The 24,776-nt window shown below is 43.5% G+C and overlaps 1 protein-coding gene across 2 annotated transcripts in view; it reads right to left on the reverse strand.

Annotated features, from left to right (window-relative positions):
* USP32 (ubiquitin specific peptidase 32) overlaps positions 1 to 24,555 on the reverse strand; it is a 287,630-nt gene extending 263,075 nt beyond the window's left edge. For both annotated transcript variants that reach the window (XM_089676627.1, XM_089676625.1), the window contains exon 1: positions 24,115 to 24,555. In XM_089676627.1, coding sequence (XP_089532753.1) covers positions 24,115 to 24,172 — 58 coding nt within the window. In that variant the 5' untranslated portion in view covers positions 24,173 to 24,555. The remainder of the gene's footprint in view (positions 1 to 24,114) is intronic.
* Positions 24,556 to 24,776: the final 221 nt, after the last annotated feature.

Raw genomic sequence — 24,776 nt, forward strand, 5'->3', positions numbered from 1 at the left:
TGCCAGGCATTTACGGAGCAGCACCATAGACTTGAATGGGAGGCTTCAACTCCTCCTGACTTGACATAAGGAGTCAATTTTGCCGCCAACGCTTCCGTATGAACAGCACTGTGTGCTGCCATGTGCAGAATTTTCAAAGGCGTTTGAGAAGCGTTAAAAACGCTTCCCAAACGCCAGTCTGACGCCCGCTGACAAAGCTAGTGTGAACAGAGCCTTAACGCCTACATTTGTCATCAGTAACATGATGTATACCCCAGCAATAGACTGATGAGGTCAACTCTCTACTCTCTCCTCCTGTCAGCAGCCTTCTTGTTATCACATATGCAGAACAAAACGTGGTTAACACTGAAATCATGTACTTATCTCAAGCAGAGATCACAGTACTTGATCTGATGAGATCTTCATTTCTTTTCAGAAAGTTGGAGATTTCCAACGTGCCTTATAATTCCATCTTCAATCTATTAAAAAGGATTGAAACACTGCCCATACGTGCTTTGATTTTCCATCAAAGTATCAATTGCCAGGTATCTACTAAAGAATAAACAGAGAAAACTGTGCATCCTTGCTTTAGCACCAGGAGCTGCTGGATTCAAACCAAAAACGGATCATGCATACTTTGGACCCTTACCTCTTTATCAGACCCTAATGAGAGCCCCCAACTTCTAGACATGTTTGTAAGCTCCCTCAAGCAAATCACAAATAACCTGATATGCAGCCAGATTCTTCCAAGCAAATACGAGAATCTGTCTGCTACGGACAATGAACAGTTCTTTCTTCAGAGCTATGTTAAAGTGTAACTAAACTCAGGACCCCGCATTCACTATATCTGGTCTCCACAGTACACAATGAATGGAAATGTAATTATTATAGTAATTATAAACTGCTAAATATCTTTTCTCATCAGCAGTATACAGCAGTCTTGTGACTGCAATCAGTGTCCAGCTGAGCACTGGTTAAAGTGGAGCTCCACCCAAAAGGGGAAGTTCCGCTTTAATGCTTTGTCCCCCGCTCTCCATTAAGGATTGGCACCTTTGGGGAAGCGGGGTGAGGGGAGCAGGTACCCGCTCCCACTTCCACTGCGATCGCACAGGCCAGGGGTAGACTACCTGCGGCTCTCCAGCTGTTGCAGGACTACAAGTTCCATCATGCCTCTGCAAGTCATAGCTGTAACTGTCAGTTTTGCAATGTTGCAATGCCTCATGGGAAATGTAGTTCCACAACAGCTAGAGAGCCGCAGGTTGCCTACCCCTGGCCTATACGATCGGAAGCAGAAGTTGTCCTCCCCCCCCTCCCTCCCCGTAGTCTTCTTGGACACGTGAAAGGTCCCAGAAGACTACAGGGCCAGTCACAGAGCGCAAAGCTTCTCACACATGCGCAGTGGGCACCCGGCTGTGAAGCCACAAGCTGTCACAGCCAATGCCCACACTGAAGATGCCGGCACCAGGGAAAAAAGACAGCTGGTTAAACCAGCGCTGGGGAGGACACTGCAGGACCCCGGGACAGGCAAGTGGCTGTATTTTAAAAGTCAGCATTTACAGTTTTTGTAGCTGCTGATTTTTTTTTTTCCAGCTGGAACTCCGCTTTAGAGGAGGATTTTTAATTCTCCTCTGACTGTCCTATGATGCTGCATGACACCTGACCCTCTGTCTGGACAGTGCTGATTGGCCCTGTGTTGATCACATGCACCCTCGCAAAGGGAAAAAAAAAACTCTAGCAATAGACGGAGCATGTATAGGGCGCATCCTGGGGCTCTGTACTATCAGCAGATGGGTTGGGGACAGTAGAAGAAGGGGAGGATCAGAGAAGACAGGATCAAACAGCCTTTTTACACAATTCAGAGGATTAACCCCTGAGGTTCACAGTGAATATAACAACAAGCATGCTTTACTACATATACAGACTGATTTTACTGTTGTGGGTTTAGTAACACTATAAGTGGGGTCCAGCGTGTATTCAAGAATGCTTTCACCTTGTCATCACTTGTAATAAACTCCTTACATCTAGGCTGGACAAATTCATGACCAATACTCATTAAAAATCACAGCTGGCCCTACACTTATCAAACTCTGTCCAGGACAGCAGGGACCACACAAATTCTGATCACTGTGTGGCCGCCCCTGCTCAACAGAAGTCAGTCATTTGATTCAGTGTGGTGCGATCTTCAGCCAATTCATTTGACTGAGCTAAAATCACACTGGATGTGCATGCACTACCTTTCAAAAAAGCAATGCACCAGATCGCACACCCAGGGCATTTTGAACACTGTGCGGGCAACATGCATGGAACACGGATTTCCCACACTGTATTCTGGTGTAGACTAGCCCTAAGGGTAGATGATTCCTGTAACATTTAGTTCCTGGAATCCATCTGCCCCCAACTCAGGCATGCAGGCAGGAGGGTTTTCTTAGCTGAGAAAGTCCCTCTTCAACACTCCTGGGATGTATGACATCATTTGCCTAGGCTTTTTTACCTTCATGCATTCTTTGCATGAAGGTAAAAAACCTTCTGTGTACAGCAGTGCCCCCAGCCCCCTCAATACTTACCTGAGCCCCATCGCGATCCAGCAATGTGCACAACAGCCTCAGCTGTCCCGAGTCTCTGCTTTCTCTGCCAATTGCCACTGGCTCCCGCTGCTGTCAATCACAGCCAGTCAGCCAATGATGAGAGAGGGGGCGGGGCCAAGCCACAGCTCCCTGTGTGTGACCGGACAAACGGAGCAGCGGCTTGGGAACACGCCTGCTCGGGTGCCCCCGTAGCAAGCTGTTTGCTATGGGGGCATCCAACATTAAAGAGGAGTGCTCCTGGCACGGGACCTGAGAAGATGGTCTGCACTGCACCACTTTTTTTTTGTTATTTTACACACAAAAAATAAATAAATAAATAATATGAGCCTTTAGTCTCACTTTAATGCAAGTAAATACAATCAACAGTGAGAGTGAAATTCTGCTTTAAGCATTTTCTAGGGCAAGGGTGGGCAACTGTGGCCCTCCAGCTGTTGTAGAACTACAAGTCCCATGAGGCATTGCAAAACTGAGTTACAAGCATGACTCACAACGGCAGAGGCATGATGGGACTTGTAGTTCACCAACAGCTGGAAGGGCACAGTTGCCCACCCCTGTACTAGTGTATTAAACAAGAATATAGCTACAAGGAAAGGTTTGTTATTTGAGGAAGAGAAACAAAAACAGCAAACGACCAAAAATTACAGCATTTGTTTCATTTTTGAAGTCTCATCATTATTTAACCACTTTACCTCTCTGGACTTTATTATTATTATTATTATTATACAGGACTTATACTTAGAATGTCCAGAGTTTGAAGTGTTGAGTCCTCATTCACACTGGACGTATTTACAGCTGCTGTTTTTGGTTTTTGGCATTTTTTTCTACATCCAGTAAACTCCCAGCATGTTATCCTACGTGCCCATACACACAAAGACTATAGTCAAACAAAATTTTTTAGCTGGAAAAATACCCCCAGAACTAGTGGCTTTCTAGAGGAGTTTCTTAGCTGTAAAAATGCTCTAATGCTGAAAAACGAGGTAAAACGTGGTAAATTGCGGCAAACCGGTGTTTTTGGACATTTTTAGAGCAAAAAAAAGTTTAAGAAAAAAATTTTTTTGCGGTTAAAAAAAAAAAACCACTAAAAACCACAAACGCGGGAAAATGATGCTAAACGCTAATTCAAAAACGCTAAAAATCTCAAGTGACTTTACACAGCTAACATTACCAGCATTATCAAAACGCCCCGTGTGCATGGAGCCTTAGAACAAACTCACGGCTGCAGTAGCAACAGTGAGCTGGTTACTGTTTCGCTCAGCTGAGTCTGGGCTACAGTATAAAAGTGATCCGTGGAAGCTATGTAGTCGCCCAGATCACTATTCTAGTGTTTGCCACATTAGCCACCCTATAATAAAATTATAACAAAAAAAATAAAGGAAATTTAAAGCACCCCTATTGCCCCATGTGTACACCCACAAATGCCAATGCATGCCTAGGGCATTCATGTGCATGTAAGTAGTGATTGCACCACAAGTTAGATATCAGCAAGACCGCCGAAGAGGGAACAAATACTATAGGGCCATCATTTATGCTTTATTCTAAATGAATGAGTTGGAAGGGCGTTTGAAGCACCACCCATTGATAATTTTAGGTACCATAATTCTCCACTATTTGTGGACAGTTTTGAGCCTTCCATCATTAAATGTTCATTTTCGCCCACTATACCAGTAATTCAGGAAATACATGGATCGAATTCCGAATGATTTTTTGTTTGAAAATCAAAAACGTCGTTCACTCGGTAATGCCATCAATGATTTTGAAAATCGTCCGAGCAAGTCATAAATTTCACCCCATATAGCAGGCAAGAAATAAATGGTGTAGCGCTCATACAAAAATAAATATAGTAATTAAGTGTTCTTGCATGGCAAGACCACTTACTGTTATCTCACATATATATTCTTATTATTATAGCCAAATGTACCACCCTAACTCCTCCCACAGTTTTTACACTACATAGACAGTAATATACCGAAACGTGCGGATTGTTCCCGATTGGTGTGCTATTACTTGGTGGAACGTTTCGCCGAATGGTTCACGAAATATCGCCGTTTTTGTGGTGAAATTGGTCCCATAGGAATGAATGGCGGAATGTTCAAAATTAGAGTGGGAACTGACAAAAGCTAGAGCGTGAGCTGAAAAATCAGGACATGATTTCTAAACTGCCATCACTCCCTCATTTTCAAGCCCACCTACACAAATCTTATATCAAAACATTCAGCTATCCCTGCTGCCACTAAAAATGTTCACGGCTAAGCCATAGTCCTGATAGTTTTCACAATATGACCATTTGTTTGCAACTCACGCCGCCCATTGACATTCATTGAAACTCCACTCTAACCACCTCAAATTTGAAGAGCAATTTCTAAACTGCGACTGTGCCTTCATTTTATATATTTCAGAGACGTACTATGCATCAAAATGTAGGTCTGAGTCTTGTGATTCTCACAATATTAAGCTCTTTAGTGTAGGATTTATAATTTTTAAACTACAACCGTTTGAATGTGGCAGCCGCCAGTGAAGTGAGCAAGTTGGAGCAGTTTGTTTTTAACCGCTCTTCTCTGCCCTTGCTGTAGAGTGAGTTGCCATAGGAACCTAGGTGTGTGAGCAGGCAGCAGAGTGACAAAAACTAGAGTGTTAGCTGAAAAATAAAAGTTGAAATGCATTTCTCACTCTATCAAGCTTGCCATGTGCACTTTTTAAATTTGATCAGTCAATTGGTTAGTGTAATGTTTACTATCTTTACTCACTCCAAACACTCCACACAGTTACTCTGCCCACTCCATAAAGTTACTCTGCCCAGTCCAACCTTTTCACAGTTACTCTGCCCACTCCATAAAGTTACTCTGCCCAGTTACTCCGCCCACTCCAGTTGTAGACTACTGGTGGAGGCAAGAACACTTCACACAATTTCCCCAGAAATTGTAGCTTTTCTAGTATATAATAATTATTTGAATAAATAAGTGATAACTCAATAGTGTGTTGATCCCATCAGGGATCTAACTAATAAAAACAGTGAAACACACAAATATAGTGAACTACGGATATACCCAATATGGTATATATTAAAACACAAATGTGTGATCACAATTACCCAGATCCTTACCAGGATCAGTGACTGATCAAAAATCAGTAATAAACAACCAGGTGATCCCAGCACTGGGGAATAAATATTTCAATTAAAGTGAACAGCGCTTAGTGTTTCCAACAATTATATATCACAAACTCATCCTAAAAAATACATTTTATATAAACATCAAAAATAAATAAATAATTCACTCAGCAAAATATATAAATCTCAACGGAAAAAAGTGCATGTGAACCCAGTGTTCCACGAATACAAAACATGCAGACAGTGCTGTGAATGTGCACTACAGCCGCTGGTGTTCAATCCACAAATATCCGAATTGCCTCCTCACCTTCTTACCGTGACCCAATGGGCCCAAAAGCTTTTGGACCACTCCTGGATCCTCCAAGAACGATTTCCTTTTTTAATGAGATCCTTCCAGATAGCAGTATACCATCACATCAAATTTCACCTCTAGGTATGAATGATACAGCCAACTCCCTCATGACTCATATTAAAAGACAGGGAAGAGAAAGCCTCCATAGTGTAATACAGTTTAATATATAGAAGCATCAAAACTAAAGCCAAATTGCCACTCACATTTTATCAGTTGGTTACAGGCACTTAAAACCTCATGCTATGGGTGTACATCTGCATGGGTTCGATTTGGAGTATAAAGATGGCGTCCGCGCCAGATATTATGTCACCACGTCACCTACGCGTTACGTCACGGCACACGTGACTTCATCAGGGTGACAGGCAAAACCTTTGTGCCTTCCAGGTCACAGATCATGCGCATATTCTTTTCAGAAAAACGATCGTACGATTTGACCATCATTGAGTTGATAATCTGTCATTTTTCACAAATTTTCCAACATGCCCAATCACCAAAAAGGGGAAGAAGCACGAAAATCAGAAGGTGCCATTGACCCACTAACAGAGCGAAAATCGGCCGATTATTCTTAGGTCCGATTTTCGGATGAAAAATCGGTCGAAATTCAACCCATGTATGGCCGGCCTTAAATGCAATTTCATTTAGGGCTCGTCCACATTAGAGCAAACGGGACCATGCATCACAATGCCCTTGTAATCTTCTGCAGGGGTTAGTTAAAAATTAACGACACCCCAAACACAGGTTGCAAACGCATTGCGTTTGCCCGCACCAAAACACATGGTAGAAAGTACCATGTGACATGGTTGCTGTGCGCTTCAAAAAGCAGTGCATGTACTACTTTTGGTGCAGTGCGATTTCAGCCCATTCTAATGAATGGGCTTGAAATCGCACTGCACAGAGCTTCAGATGAATCATACAGGAACCCACAGTGCGTTCCTGTGCGATTCAGCTCTTGGCATAGTGTGAACCAGCCATTAAGTTCTATGTCGCTGCTCTGGCACCCACAGCTCATTTCTTTTCCCCAGTGCTCTTAGTTGTGGGGGCCCTCAGCGTTCTCACTAACAGTGTAAAAGGGGCTGGCCCTGCACTGTATATGAGAATGTACAGCTGCAGCCATGGGCTGGATCAATGAAGAAAAGAGGCTGCAGGGGACCAAGTGCATGGAAAGAGAAGCCTGCGGGAGCGAAGGATAAGGTAAGTAAATGTCTTAACTGGTACCCTAGGCAAAAATGAGCATTCACCCCTTGCAGTCAGGAGGAAGCCCCACTGCAAGGTTCATTTTTTCATACTCCAGAAATTCAGCTTTATGGGGTAATAGCCCGAAACAAGCATGCTGATCAGGAGTTCTTTCTAATCTGCATGCTGGTTCCAGGTCAGGAATGTAAAGCTCATGTAAATCCTAACTGAATGACAATTTTATATTATTATACAGGATTATATAGCGCCAACAGTTTGCTCAGCGCTTTACAAAATGAAGGTAAACATTACAGTTACAATCCAATTTGGTACAAGAGGAAACAGAGGGCCCTATTTATCTGCTAACTAACCATTGCAACAGTTAAACAATTGTCACAACAGTTACACAACTTCTTTCTGCCTGTGGGAGCATTGTTGCATCTCAGTGATGCTAATCTCTGACATCCTCTTTGCAACCACTTCTTCTCTACATACATGCTTTACAGAGATGGCTGCATGGTATTCCTCAAGGTGGGTCTCTTGATAGGAACACCAATGGACCATGCTTGTGTAACATACGTTGAAAGTGCTGTCAGACTAGGTCACAATGTAGCCTTTGTACAGGCATGGCAGCCCATTAATTGAATGGGATGCTGTGCCTGCATTTCGACAAAAAAAAAAAAAAAAGGTTCCCGCACTGTTTTCAAAATTCAGCGACAGGGAAACTGCATGGTGCTTTTGTTTATGCCAGAGACAGCCAGGCAGTTAGCATTTTCAGGAGGAGTTGGTGAATGGAAGCCCTTGTATTTCCCTCAGCACATTTTCTTTAAAGCCAAAATTCATCCCCCCCACAACACACACACACACACACACACACACACACTTTGATGTTACCACCCCCATGCTTCACAGTAGGGATGGTGTTCTTGGGATGCAACTCATCCTTCTTTTTCCTCCAAACACGACAAGTGAAGTTTAGACCAAAAAGTTCTACTTTAGTCTCATCTGACCACATGACGTTTTCCCATGCCTCCTCTGGATCATCCAGATGGTCATTGGCAAACTTTAGACGGGCCTGGACATGTGATGACTTGAGCAGGGGAACCTTCCATGCAATGCATGATTTGAAACCATGAGGGCGTAGTGTTCTACCGGCAGTGACCTTTGAAACTGTGGTCCCAGCTCTCTTCGTGTCATTGACCAGCTCCTCCCTTGTAGTTCTGGGCTGATTCCTCACCTTTCTTTTCATCAGTGATGCCCCATGAGATGAGATCTTGCATGGAGCCCCTGTCCGAGGGAGACTGACAGTCGTCTTTAGCCTCTTCCATTTTCTAACAATTGCTCCAACAGTTGATCTATTTTCACCAAGCTGCTTGGCAATTGCCCTGTAGCCCTTTCCAGCCTTGTGGAGGTCCACAATTTTGTCTCTGGTGTCTTTTGACATCTCTTTAGTCTTGCCCATGGTAGTAGTTGGCGTCTGACTGACTGTGAGGTGGACAGGTGTCTTTAAAGAGCTCAGACAGGTGCTACTAAGTTAGGTTAATGAGTGGAGTAGAGGTGGACTTTTTAAAGGCACAGTAACAGGTCTTTGAGAGCCAAAATTCTTGCTGTTTCTTAGGTGTTCAAATACTTATGTTCAGCAGTGCAAGACAAATAAATTCTTTAAAAATCATACAATGTGATTTCCTGAATTTTTTTTCCAAATTCTGTCTCTGAGTGGGAATGCACCTACAATGTGAATTTCAGACCCCTCCATGATTTCTAAGTGGGAGAACTTGCAAAATCGCAGGGTGTTCAAATACTTCTGTTCTTCACTGTATATATATATACACATACATATATACACACACACACTTTTTTTTTTTTTTTTTTATTTACAGATACGTTCAGGCCTTTCAAATAACACGCGCAGTCCTCTTCACCAGAACTGCTCAGGCCTCAATGATGCAAAGAGTGCTTCTGGAGTGATGATGTCAGCACGGTTTTCCACCATGTGCTGGGTCCATGAATCCCTGTATTTACAAAATGCGGGTTGAATGACATTCAACATTATTCAATCAGAGAAGAGACTGATCACAGAGCAGTGTGTCTCCTGAGGACAACACCAAAGAGGTTACTTACAGTATTTTTGCAAAAGGAGCAGCAGCTATGCAAAAAAATAAAAATATCCTAGACTGGGCTTTAGAGTCTGTTTACACTCTTTGCAATAAATGGAATTTTTTGGCACATGATCAACTCTAGTCATCGCAAAGACACACCTGAACAGAGTGTATTCCAGCATTTTTGCCTAGCAGCAGTAGGGTCATCGGCTCAAATCCCAAACACAGACAAACCTGCATTAAATTTGATTATTCTCCCTGTGTGGGTTTCCTCTGGGTATTCTGGTTTCCTCCCACACTCCAAAGACATGCTGGTAGGTTAATTGGCTCCTGTCTAAATTGGCCCTAGTATGTGTATGAATGAATGTAAGTTAGGGACTTCAGATTATACTGATGTGAATGTATAATAAATAAGTAAAGTGCTGCATAAATTGATGGTGCTATACAAGTACAAATAATAAATTCCTAGTAATTGTGAATCCTAGTGAGTGGAGTCTGCGCCATGTAAAAGGGGTCTTAGGCCCCTTCCATACAAGGTGGAGTCTGCCTGCTCAGCAGGTAGATTCCCTGCTAAGCAGGTGGATGGCTGATCTGTGTCCGCTCTGCTTATGCACAGCCCGCTCTCCTTTATGGGCAGTCGGATGTAAACGGACTACCTGTTCGTGTACACCCCCGACTGCCATCCTATCTGCTAGACGAGGGGAAGGCAACCTGCAGCTCTCTAGCTGTTGTGGAACTACATTTCCCATGAGACATTGCAAAATTGACAGTTACAGCTATGACTTGCAGAGGCATGATGGAACTTGTAGTCCTGCAACAGCTGGAAAGCCGCAGGTTGCCTACCCCTGTGCTAGACCAAGGGTCTCCAAACTTTCTAAACAAAAGGGCCAGTTTACTGTCCTTCAGACTTTAGAAAGGCCATAGTGTGGCCAGTGGAAATAGAAATTGTCCTGGCATCAGTAGGAGTAAACAGTGCCCTATTATTTGGTATTAGGGGAGGAATAATGCCTGGTCATTGGGAGATATGGTACCCTGTTGTTGGTGACAGTGGAAGAAGTAGTGCCCCGTTGTTGATGTCAGTGGCAGGAACTATGCCTCATTGTTAGTGTCAATAGCGCTCCAAGGGCCAGATAAAAGGCAGGCAAAGGGCCACATTCGGCCCCAGAGTCGCAGTTTGGAGACCACTGTGCTAGACAGATTAGGGAATGGAATCCCATCTGTCTGTTTTTAGCAGATTGGATTTTGGTGGGTGTAAACAGACACGTCTGTTTACACCCGCCACTCCATAGAGGAGAATGGATGGTCTGATCGGGTCCTCCTAAAAAACTGACAGGTAGACCCAATCAGCCCTATAGTGAAAGGGGTCTTCTAATTAATCTAAGACAAGGTGATAAACATTAAGTGCCAGTTCACACTGGAACGCGGTGCAGGAAACCCACGTTTCCGTGCGTGCTTCTCATACCATGTTTGAAACACCCTGCGTCTGTGAAACGTAGTGGGTGTCAGTGTAAAGTTCAACAACACCCCTTAGAAAAGCCATTGCACTACATTGGAAAAATCCCTCCCCCCACCCTTGTGTTCACTTCTGGAAGCACTTAGCGAACTCTTGCGTGCGTTTGCATTGCGGCCCTTTTCACATGGAGTAGACTCCACTCTGCTCAGCAGATCCCCTACTGATTGGAGCTGAACGGACAAATGTTACACCATGCCCATTCAATTTTGACAGGTGGATATGGATGGAACCCTGTCAGCTCCATTTATACCCAGGGCACCTGGGTATAAATGGAATCCGCTGTCCGTTTACTTTCAGCTAAATCCAATCCAATCCATGTCCTTTTCTGTTTTTTTTTTTTTTAACTGGACCTAGATTGATCCAGAGGTAAGCAGGTATAAATGTACACAAGTCTGTTTACATCCACCTGTGCACAAGGCTCCATGGACCTTCCAATCCGGTCTACCTGAAAACTGATTGGTGGACCCGATCAGAAACACCTGTATATATGGGGCCTTATGCAGGCCATACATGGGTCGAATTCTGTTTCAATATTGTTATTAGGAAAGTTTTGTTTTTAAGAACAAGCTCAAGATACGACCACGCAGGGGCAGAGCAGAACAATAATATATAAACAGAGACATCCTGCTGACTTGTATTAGTCAAAAAACGAAATGTCCAATGACATCAAGAAGGGACGGCAAAAAGCAGAGCCAAATAGCAGCAGTAATCCAACATAATATCGGAAAAAAAGAGAAAAGAAAAAAGGTTAGAATAAAAGAAAAAGAAAATAAAACAAAGGGAATCAGAAAGAAAACATGAAAGAAGGGAAACTAGAGGGTTCACGGATCCGGGGCTATCACAGGCAGCGACTATAGGAGGCCATAACTAGTAGTAGGAAGGGATGGCAAGGAATAACGTATCCAAGGTTCCCAAACATTAAGGAATCTCGGATGAGAATCATGAAGGATGCTAGACATCTGTTCATTTAACAACATAGCATTCATCCAGGTCTTCACCCCTTGGAAGACAACCGAAGGAGTTCTCCAAGCTAGAGCTATAGCACGTTTGGCCGAAATTAATAGGTAGGATGCCAATTTCTGTTGAGACCTAGACAGACCCAAAACTGGGCAATGCAGGAGGGCCACCTTTGCATCCCTACGGACCGTAATATGAAATAGTGTTTGTAGCAAACCAAAAACCCTAGACCAGAAGCCTAATCAATCGCGGGCACGACCACCAAATGTGCAAGACGTCCCCACGTAGACCACAGTTCTGGAAACACCTATCTCCGCCAGTTGGATTAAAGTGAGCAGTCCAAGCCAGGACCCAGTACCACTGCTGTAGAACTTTGTAGGCTGCCTCAAGAGTGACTGTATTGAATGAACACTTCGCCACCATCCCCCAGGCCCTACGCCAACCCCCCGCCGAAATCGAAACAACATGGGTCGAATTCTGAACAAATTTTCTTTAGAAAATCCGAAATTTCGTGCCTTTTGTAATCCAATGGTGCCACCACTGATTTCGAAATTCAATCAACTAAGCCTTCAATTTCACATTTTGCTAGAGAAAAGAATTTTCATGGCCAAGAATTTTCTTTTCAGGTCACAGTTCATGCTTGTTTCTTTTTCGATTATATTTCTCAAATGATTCTCCCATCATTGATTAGAGATTATTTCATTTTTCAAAAAATTTTCAACATGCCCAACCACTCAAATTCAATAATCCCACGCAAATCGGACGTTTCTGTGGCCCACTAATGGTGCGAAATTCGAACGAAACTTCATAGATTTTCGAAAGAGAATTCTTTCGTAATTCGACCAGTGTATGGCCGGGGTTTATGCTGCAGGACTGAGCTGTTTCAGTTATGACTGACACAGAATGTACAGCAGAGTGAAAAGTAAGCTATGACAGTCCTTGCTGAGCACACTGCAGACCCGTGTACATGTTGATGTTCCTTTGACTCATAAAAGCTGGCAGACTGACAGTCTTTGTCAGACACAGAATGACTTAGAAAAGTACATTGCTCTCTTACCTAACCTGTCAGGTGTCCTAGTGTACACAAATGCAAATGAACAGGCGGACTTTCAAAGTTTTTGTCATTACATGGCCCGTGCTGTATATTACCTTTGTTTTCTCCCTAGAGGAACAAGTATCAGGAAACAATCACCAGAAACAACAATCGCTTTTATGTAACTAAAATATTTCTTCAAGTAACCCTGGGGAGTTTACAGCATATGAGGAAAGAAAAAAACACAAAGGAAAAAGGTCAACATGAGTGAAAGTGTCATCCAGGGAACAGGCAGCTCAATATATCCTCTACAGCAGGGGTACTGAATTAAAATTCACGGGGGTCCATACAGTAAAATTTTCTTCCAGTGGAGGTCCAAGTGTCATGTTGGAGCTAGGACTCCGATCTTTTAAATCCCAGCCTCCCGTGCACGTCGCAGTTCTTCCCCCCCCCACCCCAATCCTCCCTTCTTACATCACAGACCGCCCCCAGCACAGACCCCTTAACCCTATCGAAGACTGCCCATCACAGCCCCCCCTCCACCACCACTGAATCCAGTCACAGACCGCCCCCCCATCACAGATCCCGTCCATGACAGACCCCTCAGTACAGATCCCTCATCACAGACCCGCCCCTCATCACAGGCCACCCCATCACAGGCCACCCCATCACAGGCCACCCCATCACAGGCCACCCCATCACAGGCCACCCCATCACAGGCCACCCCATCACAGGCCACCCCATCACAGTCCTCCTTGCATATTACGGATTATTGTCCCTTTCACCTCCCTCCCCACACTGTCCTACCTTATTCACACAAGACAGCAAGCACGGCCGGTCTGGACATAGGGTGATGATTGCTTTGACCGCCCCACTGCCTAGCAGCCAATCACCCACAACCAATCACTCGCTTCCTATAATGAAAAGTCCTGCCCTATGTCCAGACCTGCCATGCTTCCAGCCTTGTGTTATTAAGGTAGGACGGTATGGGAGGGGGGAGGGCTGCGATGTTATGAAAGAGGCAGACATGCTGTGCCTCAAATGTTGTACACTTCCTTGAGGATAATAGCGGCAGGCGGGAGAGTCGGCGGCGGGGGGAGGACATGCAGGCAACTATTTGGTGAGGCTGCGGTCTGGAAAGAAATGTGTCTGGGTCCGGATCCAGACTGCGGTCTGCCATTTATTGATGCCTGCTCTACAGTATGAATGTGGCTCCACCCCTCTGCAGCAAACCTACAGGTCACTCAGCTTGTCCATCACATCAACAGACCAACAGGGAGGCAGCAGAGAGCAGGACCACGACTGACTTTTGCAGGAAAAGTCAGAATTTCAATAGAAATTCAGTGCCCCGCCCTTGAATTTTCCACAATTATACCCTCAATGCAATTCCCCATTACCCTTTCCTTAAATATCTTGCCGTTACCGTAATTTTATTCTAAAATATATAAATACCTTGCTAGAATATACTTCTGTTGAATTAAGAACATCATGCCATTTTCCTTCATGTATACTTTGTATGTGTGTGTGTACTTTTTCTATCCAATGTACCTAAATACAAACTTATGGGTTTTTTTTATTAAATCTCCTCATGCATGTACTACCTTGACAACTGTACAGAAATTGCTAAATAAAGAATTAAGAAAAGAAAAAAAAACACCTAAAGTAAAAAAAAATAAATAAATAATGTATCTCTCTCCAGGTAGCTTTAGGCTGCTTTCACACGGATCAGTTTTTCTTCCACTTTTGCTTAAAACAAAAAAAAAAACAAAAAAGTGAAAACAAAAAACGGTGTGACCGTGTAATTTTATGGACACACGTGATTCAATGTGTGTCCACTGCATTTAGCAACATTATGCTTGATGCATTTTTGGTGCCGGTTTTTTTGGTGAAAAAAAAAAAAAAACCACCAAAAAACGCATTTCTCCATGGAAATGCGGAAAAAAAAACATATCAAACACCCACCCGCTGTGCGTTTTTAATCACGTCCTATGTAAAATGCACCGCAAATGCAGTAAAAACACAGCAAAAATGCATATGTGTTTTTGCTACGGATTAGTGTGAAAGTAGCATTAAAGTGTTACTAAACCCAGGACCCTGCATTCACTATATCCGGTCTCCCACAGTGCACAGAGAATGGAAGTGCAATTATTTTAGTAAATATAAACTGCTAAATACCTTTTCTCATCAGCAGTTAGAGCAGTCTTGTGACTTCTATCAGTGTTCAGCAGAGCACTGGTTCAAGCTTGTATGAGAAGTTTTCATTTTGCTCTAGGAGGATGCAGAACCCCTGACCTATGTCTGAACAGTGCTGATTGGCCCTGTGCTGATCACATGCACTCTCCCAAAAAAAAAAAAACTCTAGCAATATACACCAAACTGAGCATGTGCAGAATGACTCCACACAATATAACGTATCAAGAGATAAGAGGGGGGCACTGGAAGGGGAGCATCACAGAAGTCAGGATCAAACTTTTTACACAATGCAGAGGATTAACCCCTTAGGTACCACAGTGAGTATAAGAAGCATGCTTTACTGCATATACAGACTGATTTTACTGTTGTGGGTTCAGGAACGCTTTAAGCCTCTTTCACACAGCTGATTTGGGAAGCCATACACCACTAACAATAATGCAGGCCATACATGGTTCCAATTCTGAATTAATTTTATTTAGAAAATCACAAAAATACTGTGCGTTTTGTAATCTGCTGGTGTCACTAATGGTGCAAAATTCACACAAACGTTTTTTGGGATTTCGATCCAGATATGGCCTGCATAAGTGCAAGTCTGCAGCAGGTATTCACAGGTGTTTATGATCAGCAGCAGCCAACAGCCTCCACAAATAAATAGGTTCCACAGCTGTCTGCAGATTGAGCATGCAGTTAGGGACAGTTGAGTGAGCCTGGACAAAAACTGTCTGTGTCTAGGGTTGCTCACCTGTCCCTAACCCCATATAACTACTCAGATGTACAGTTACATACAGTGCCTTGAAAAAGTATTCATACCCCTTGAAATTTTCCACATTTTGTCATGTTACAACCAAAAATGTAAACGTATTTTATTGGGATTATTTATGATAGACCAACACAAAGTGGCACATAATTGTGAAGTGGAAGGAAAATGATAAATGGTTTTCATAATTTTTTACCAATAAATATCTGAAAAGTGTGACGTGCATTTGTATTCAGCTCCCCTTTGCACTAGATTTTAGTTAGGGGTATCAGAGTAACCAGTTGACATCAGAAATCACCTAATTAGTAAATAGAGTCCACCTGTGTGTAATTTAATCTCAGTATAAATACAACTGTTCTGTGAAGCCCTCAGAGGTTAGAGAACATTAGTTAAAAAACAGCATCATGAAGGCCAAGGAGCACACCAGACAGGTAAGGGATAAAGCTGTGCAGAAGTTAAAAGCAAGATTAGGTTATAAAAAAAATATCCCAAGCTTTGAACATCTCGTGAAGCACTGTTCACTCCATCAACTGAAAATGGAAAGACTATGGCAAACCTACCAAGGCATGGCCGTCCACCTAAACTGACAGGCCGGGCAAGGAGAGCATTAATCAGAGAAGCAGGCCCATGGTAACTGGAGGAGCTGCAGATACACAGCTCAGGTGGGAGAATCTGTCCACATTGTTGAAAGAAGTCATAAGAAGTCCTGTTTGCGAGACTGTATGTATGTATGTATGTATGTATGTATGTGGGGACACAGCAAACATGTGAAAAAAGGTGCTCTGGTCAGATGAGACCAAAATTGAACTTTTTGGCCTAAAAGCAAAATGCTATGTGTGGGGGAAAACTTACACTGCACATCACCCTGGACACACCATCCCCACCGTGAAACATGGTGGTGGCAGCATAGTGTTGTGGGGATGCTTTTCTTCAGCAGGGACAGGGAAGTTGATCAGAGTTGATTGGAGGATGGATGGAGCCAAATACAGGACAATCTTAGAAGAAAACCTGTTAGAGTCTGCAAAAGACTTGAGATTTGGGCGAAGGTTTCTCCGTCCAGCAGGACAACGACCCTAAACATACAGCCAGAGCTACAATGGAATGGTTTAGATCAAAGCATATTTGTGTGTTAGAATAGCCCAGTCAAAGTCCAGATCTACATCCAACTGAGTATCTGCGGCAAGACTCCATCCATCCAATCTGATGGAGCTTGAGCTATTTTGCAAAGAAGAATGGGCTAATATGTCACTCTCTAGATGAGCAAAGTTGGTAGAGACATCCCCAAAAAGACTTGCAGCTGTAATTGCAGTGAAAGGTGGTACTACAAAGTATCGACTCTGTAAAAGGGGCTGAATACAAATGCACACCACTCTTTTCAGATATTTGTAAAAAAGTTTGAAAACCATTTATCGTTTTCCTTCCACTTGACAATTATGTGAAACTTTGTGTCTTATCACATAAAATCCCAATCAAATACATTTACGTTTTTGGTTGTAACAAAATGACAAAATGTGAATAATCTCAAGGGAAATGAATACTTTAAGACACTGTAGGAACAGCTTGCCCATTATTTTGGCTGCTGGCTGTGGTTGATTACAAGTACCTGTGCCCCCCCCCCCCCCCAGAAGAGATTTACACAAATTCTTGGTGGCGTGCGGCTCAAATCGGCTGTGTGAATGGGGCCTCAAAGCTGAACTGGAGTCTATGGCAGCAACTGAAAGTGCAGACTGTCATCACTGGAGGAGGGCAAACTAAGACCCGTTCACATGGGGTGATTAGCTGTGTACCCAGGCAGAGTCATGCGCAGGGGCGGACTGACCATTTGGAAACTCAGGCACTGACCGAGGGCCCGGGGTCAGTAGGGGGCCCCATGAGATGCCCCTGGTACCTTTTTCATAGGCTTTTTTGAGTTTGGGCAAGGACACAGGGGCCCCATGATCCCATATTGCCCGGGGGCCCCATGAGTTGTCAGTCCGCCCCTGGTCATGTGTTACCAGCACAGGGATGCACAGATGTTCCATGCATTTTCATGCTCGCAGTCCCATAGATGTATACTGGGACACAAGGATACAGCCACTGTGTCCCAATGTGACATTCGTGCAGGTGCATGGCCTCAAACTCACCTATGGCAAGTTTGGGGACACACACCCATATGGATGTCACATTATGACACAGTGGCTGAGTCCATGGAGCCACATGCCCCAATACACACCTATGGCACTGCTGTCATATAGATTCATGCACCACCTATGCAATCCTGTGCTGGAAAAAGATGGTCTTGCCCACGGCACACAGTTAATCGCCTTCAGCTACGTTCACATCTGAGAGTAGCGTTTTTCGCACATATTTTACCATGATTTTTGTGCGTTTTCATACAGCGTTTTTTTTTAGCCAGTAGAGAATATCATCAGCTACATAATTTGTTGCTAGGTTTTTCTGCTTCAGATTTTATTTCTTTTTTTATTACTATAAATTTATTATTTTGTTAGGGTAAAAGTTAGAGTTAAGGTTAGGTTAGGGTTTGGGTTAGCATTGTATTTGTAATTTATTTTTTGTTAGGGTAATAAAATTAATAATAAATGTAAAATAAATACACAAGTAAATAAAAATAATCATAAATAAATACTATGTAATAATAAACAAATAATAATAAATCCCTAACCCTTAAAAAACAAATTATTATTATGAATAATAATTTAAAAAATCTAAACCCGAACAAAAAAAAATACAATAATAAACCCATAACCTTAACCCTCTAAAACCTAAAACAATAGTAACCCTCTAAAACCTAAAACAGTAATAAAATAACAATAATTTATTATTATTGTATTCTTTGGTCTGGGTATTTATAATAATGTATTTAATTTTTTAAGGTTAAGGGTTATTTGTTAATCATGATTTTTTATTTATATGTGTATTTATTTTACATTTATTTATTCATATATTATTACTTTTTTTTTTTATTTGAGCAGAAAATCTCGCACAAGGCACATTGAAGTGCATGAAAATGCACCAATCGCACGTTTCTATTCTCTTCTATTATAGGAATAAAAACACACCAAAAACGTGCAAATCTGCCCAATTTGAGCTACAAAAGAAGCTACAAAACTTTTTTTGAGCTTCGGATGACTTGGAGTGGAGAATGTGAACCATCTGCATAGAGTTGATTTTTTTCCCCCCTGAGCATTTTGGAGCTTTGCGCTACAAAACGCTCAGGCGTGAATGGCGCCTTAGAGGCAAGTCTTCCAATGGGCAGCTATTTCTTACATACTGTACTTGTACATTATCCCAGCCTCAAGTTCTACTTCAACATGTAGTTCATTGAAGTTAGGCTTACATTCTGCATTTCTATCATATATGCAATTTAAATTGCCCAGACTTGGGACACCATAAACACTGAACAGTAACACACACACATATACATTATATTTATATATATATATATATATATATATATATATATATATAACATAAAAAAAAAATGGGTGCTCTTTTAAAACACATAGCAACAGGAATGAAGCAAGACTGAAAGCCTATAGGCTGATTCACATGCACTATAGGTGCATTACCACTGAACGCTAAATAACGTGTGTTTTGATAAAAGCATAACAAACATAAGACAAGCAAGATTTTCTTTTATCCTTGTAACACTTTACATGCACATACATAAATGAGGCCTTATGACCCATTCACACCAGCGGGCGCATGCTGTGCTCTATATAGTGTGCCTACTGGTATGCATTGTAGGAATGGGGTCCAATCCATTGCACTGTTTAACTTTTCTTTCAGATTGAAAAATCACAATATGCCATTTCATTCAACTTTCTGCACCATGTTCATTGCCAAGTAGTATAGTGCATCACAATGTGTAAAGATTCCCCAAATCCTATTATTTTTGGTGCACACCATGACAGTGCACTAGTGTGAACTGAAACAGCACAAAAGGCATTGTGGAGTTTGGCAATGCATTGACTAGTGCATAGGACCTTACTCCAAACAAAAATAGGAGGTGCACCCTATTCCCTATCATAAATCAAATAGTCCTTGCAGATAGAAAAGGCACCTGTGAGGGTAAGAACACTGCAAGATCACTTAACTGCCAGGAATCAACAGAGCAGACTATGTGAGGAATGCAAGGGGTAAATATTGGGAACACAAACAAGGCATGTGTCCTGAACCTGGGATATAAACACACACTGGACTGATGGTGGAGGGGTATAGTACACAGTGATCAGATATACAAAGTGTAGTGGACTGATGGTGAAGGGGTACAGTACACTGAGATCAGACATACATGGTGTGTGGATATACACATAGTGGACTGATGGTGGGGGTACAACTGATAATGGGGGATCAGACATACACGGTGTGTGGATATACACATAGTGGACTGATGGTGGGGGTACAACTGATAATGGGGGATCAGACATACATGGTGTGTGGATATGCACAGAGTGGACTGATGGTGGGGGTACAACTGATAATGAGGGATCAGACATACATGGTGTGTATACACAAAGAGTAGACTGATAGTGGGGGATCAGACATACATGGTGTGTATACACAGAGTGGACTGATGGTGGGGGAGCTAGTACACAGGGATCAAACATACATGATGTATATACAGAGTGGAGAGGTGGTGAGGGGTATAGTACACAGTGATCAGATATACGTGGTGTGTATATACACAGAGTTCACTGACGGTGGGGGACTGGACATACACGGTGTGTATATACACACAGTGGACTGATAATGAGGGTACACAGTGATCAGGCGTACATGATTTGTATACACACAGTGGACTGACGGTGGGGGATCTAGTATAGTGATCAGACATACACAATGTGTATACACAGAGTGGACTGACGGTGGGGGATCTAGTATAGTGATCAGACATACACGATGTGTATACACAGAGTGGACTGACGGTGGGGGATCTAGTATAGTGATCAGACATACATGATTTGTATACACACAGTGGACTGACGGTGGGGGATCTAGTATAGTGATCAGACATACACGATGTGTATACACAGAGTGGACTGATGGTGGGGGGATCTAGTATAGTGATCAGACATACACGATGTGTATACACAGAGTGGACTGATGGTGGGGGGATCTAGTATAGTGATCAGACATACACGATGTGTATACACACAGTAGACTGACGGTGGGGGATCTAGTATAGTGATCAGACATACACGATGTGTATACACAGAGTTGACTGACGGTGGGGGATCTAGTATAGTGATCAGACATACACGATGTGTATACACACAGTAGACTGACGGTGGGGGATCTAGTATAGTGATCAGACATACACGAAGTGTATACACACAGTGGACTGATGGTGGGGGGGATCTAGTATAGTGATCAGACATACACGATGTGTATACACACAGTGGACTGATGGTGGGGGGGATCTAGTATAGTGATCAGACATACACGATGTGTATACACACAGTGGACTGATGGAGGGGGATCTAGTATAGTGATCAGACATACACGATGTGTATACACACAATGGACTGATGGTGGGAGATCTAGTACACAGTGATCAGACATACACGATGTGTATACACAGAATGGACTGACGGTGGGGGATCTAGTATAGTGATCAGACATACACGATGTGTATACACACAGTGGACTGATGGAGGGGGATCTAGTATAGTGATCAGACATACACGATGTGTATACACACAATGGACTGACGGTGGGAGATCTAGTACACAGTGATCAGAGATACACGATGTGTATACACAGCGTGGACTGACGGTGGGGGATCTAGTATAGTGATCAGACATACACGATGTGTATACACAGAGTGGACTGATGGTGAGGGATCTAGTATAGTGATCAGACATACACGATGTGTATACACACAGTGGACTGACGGTGGGGGATCTAGTACACAGTGATCAGACATACACGATGTGTATACACACAGTAGACTGACGGTGGGGGATCTAGTATAGTGATCAGACATACACGATGTGTATACACAGAGTGGACTGATGGTGGGGAGATCTAGTATAGTGATCAGACATACACGATGTGTATACACAGAGTGGACTGATGGAGGGGGATCTAGTATAGTGATCAGACATACACGATGTGTATACACAGAATGGACTGACGGTGGGAGATCTAGTACACAGTGATCAGAGATACACGATGTGTATACACAGAGTGGACCGACGGTGGGGGATCTAGTATAGTGATCAGACATACACGATGTGTATACACACAGTGGACTGACGGTGGGGGATCTAGTATAGTGATCAGACATACACGATGTGTATACACACAGTGGACTGATGGTGGGGGGGATCTAGTATAGTGATCAGACATACACGATGTGTATACACACAGTGGACTGATGGTGGGGGGGATCTAGTATAGTGATCAGACATACACGATGTGTATACACACAGTGGACTGATGGAGGGGGATCTAGTATAGTGATCAGACATACACGATGTGTATACACAGAATGGACTGACGGTGGGAGATCTAGTACACAGTGATCAGAGATACACGATGTGTATACACAGAGTGGACTGACGGTGGGGGATCTAGTATAGTGATCAGACATACACGATGTGTATACACACAGTGGACTGACGGTGGGGGATCTAGTATAGTGATCAGACATACACGATGTGTATACACACAGTGGACTGATGGTGGGGGGGATCTAGTATAGTGATCAGACATACACGATGTGTATACACACAGTGGACTGATGGTGGGGGGGATCTAGTATAGTGATCAGACATACACGATGTGTATACACACAGTGGACTGATGGAGGGGGATCTAGTATAGTGATCAGACATACACGATGTGTATACACACAATGGACTGATGGTGGGAGATCTAGTACACAGTGATCAGACATACACGATGTGTATACACAGAATGGACTGTCGGTGGGGGATCTAGTATAGTGATCAGACATACACGATGTGTATACACACAGTGGACTGACGGTGGGGGATCTAGTATAGTGATCAGACATACACGATGTGTATACACAGAATGGACTGACGGTGGGGGATCTAGTATAGTGATCAGACATACACGATGTGTATACACAGAGTGGACTGACGGTGGGGGGGATCTAGTATAGTGATCAGACATACACGATGTGTATACACGATGTGTATACACACAGTGGACTGATGGTGGGGGGGATCTAGTATAGTGATCAGACATACACGATGTGTATACACACAGTGGACTGACGGTGGGGGATCTAGTATAGTGATCAGACATACACGATGCGTATACACAGAATGGACTGACGGTGGGGGATCTAGTATAGTGATCAGACATACACGATGTGTATACACAGAGTGGACTGACGGTGGGGGATCTAGTATAGTGATCAGACATACACGATGTGTATACACACAGTGGACTGATGGTGAAGGATCTAGTATAGTGATCAGACATACACGATGTGTATACACAGAGTGGACTGACGGTGGGGGATCTAGTATAGTGATCAGACATACACGATGTGTATACACACAGTAGACTGACGGTGGGGGATCTAGTATAGTGATCAGACATACATGATTTGTATACACACAGTGGACTGACGGTGGGGGATCTAGTATAGTGATCAGACATACACGATGTGTATACACACAGTGGACTGATGGTGGGGGATCTAGTATAGTGATCAGACATACACGATGTGTATACACACAGTGGACTGATAATGAGGGTACACAGTGATCAGGCATACATGATTTGTATACACAGAGTGGACTGATGGTGGGGGATCTAGTATAGTGATCAGACATACACGATGTGTATACACAGAGTGGACTGACGGTGGGGGATCTAGTATAGTGATCAGACATACACGATGTGTATACACAGAATGGACTGACGGTGGGGGATCTAGTATAGTGATCAGACATACACGATGTGTATACACACAGTGGACTGATGGTGAGGGATCTAGTATAGTGATCAGACATACACGATGTGTATACACAGAGTGGACCGACGGTGGGGGATCTAGTATAGTGATCAGACATACACGATGTGTATACACAGAGTGGACCGACGGTGGGGGATCTGGTATAGTGATCAGACATACACGATGTGTATACACACAGTGGACTGATAATGAGGGTACACAGTGATCAGGCATACATGATTTGTATACACAGAGTGGACTGATGGTGGGGGATCTAGTATAGTGATCAGACATACAAGGACAGGAGATGTCCCCCATGTCATAGCAGCACACACAGAGTCCGCCTGTCATTGACCTTTCCCTGCCTGCCCTCCTCCAGGCCCCTGCTCAGCTGGTCCCCCTGTCAACTGTCAGCCCAGCCCGCTCACCTCTTTTGACTGCTTCATCATAGGTGAGGAACCCGATCCTGGACTCCTTGGCCCCCATGGTGCTCCTCCGTGTCAGGAATACGTTCAGCCCCCTCACTCCATGGCCGGTCCTGCAAGGTGTGGGCTCCCAGCCCACTTCCTCCGAGGTTCTATCGGTCTACTCCGCTCCACAGATCATCACCTGCCTCACATACAGCAACATCGGCCGCCCCGCCCTCTCCTCTTCCAGCCGTCGCTTCCTCTAACGGAAGCCCCGCCCACTCACGGAGCAGGTCACATGACACCCACACCACTGCATCGTTTGGCTCCGCCCGTAGGGCTCGGGGCTCTTGCCGCTTCTAGTCAGCGGCGAATGGTTAATGTTGATGTCTGCGAAGCGGCTATTCCACTGGGGACTGGAGCGCAGCGACAAGGGCTTCTCGGTTTAGCTCCCTGACAGCAGAATGTTGACGTAGTATGGGGAGTTGTTCATGTGACTTGCGTCCAGTTTCAAAGCAGACATCTTTGAAGAGGGCACTGCTAATTGTATGTTGGGGAGATGTACTTGTGGTACGACTGTTTACGGGGTCCTTTCTGAGTCAGACATTATGGGGTGTAAGCAGTATTGCCCATGAGAAGTTGGGTAGGGCTCTGAATTCTTTTTTTTTTTTACTTTAAACCTG

This window comes from Staurois parvus, unplaced genomic scaffold, assembly GCF_062004578.1.
Source record: "Staurois parvus isolate SC_StPar_1 unplaced genomic scaffold, SC_StPar_1.0 ptg000172l, whole genome shotgun sequence".
In the NCBI taxonomy this organism is placed as follows: Eukaryota; Metazoa; Chordata; class Amphibia; order Anura; family Ranidae; genus Staurois; species Staurois parvus.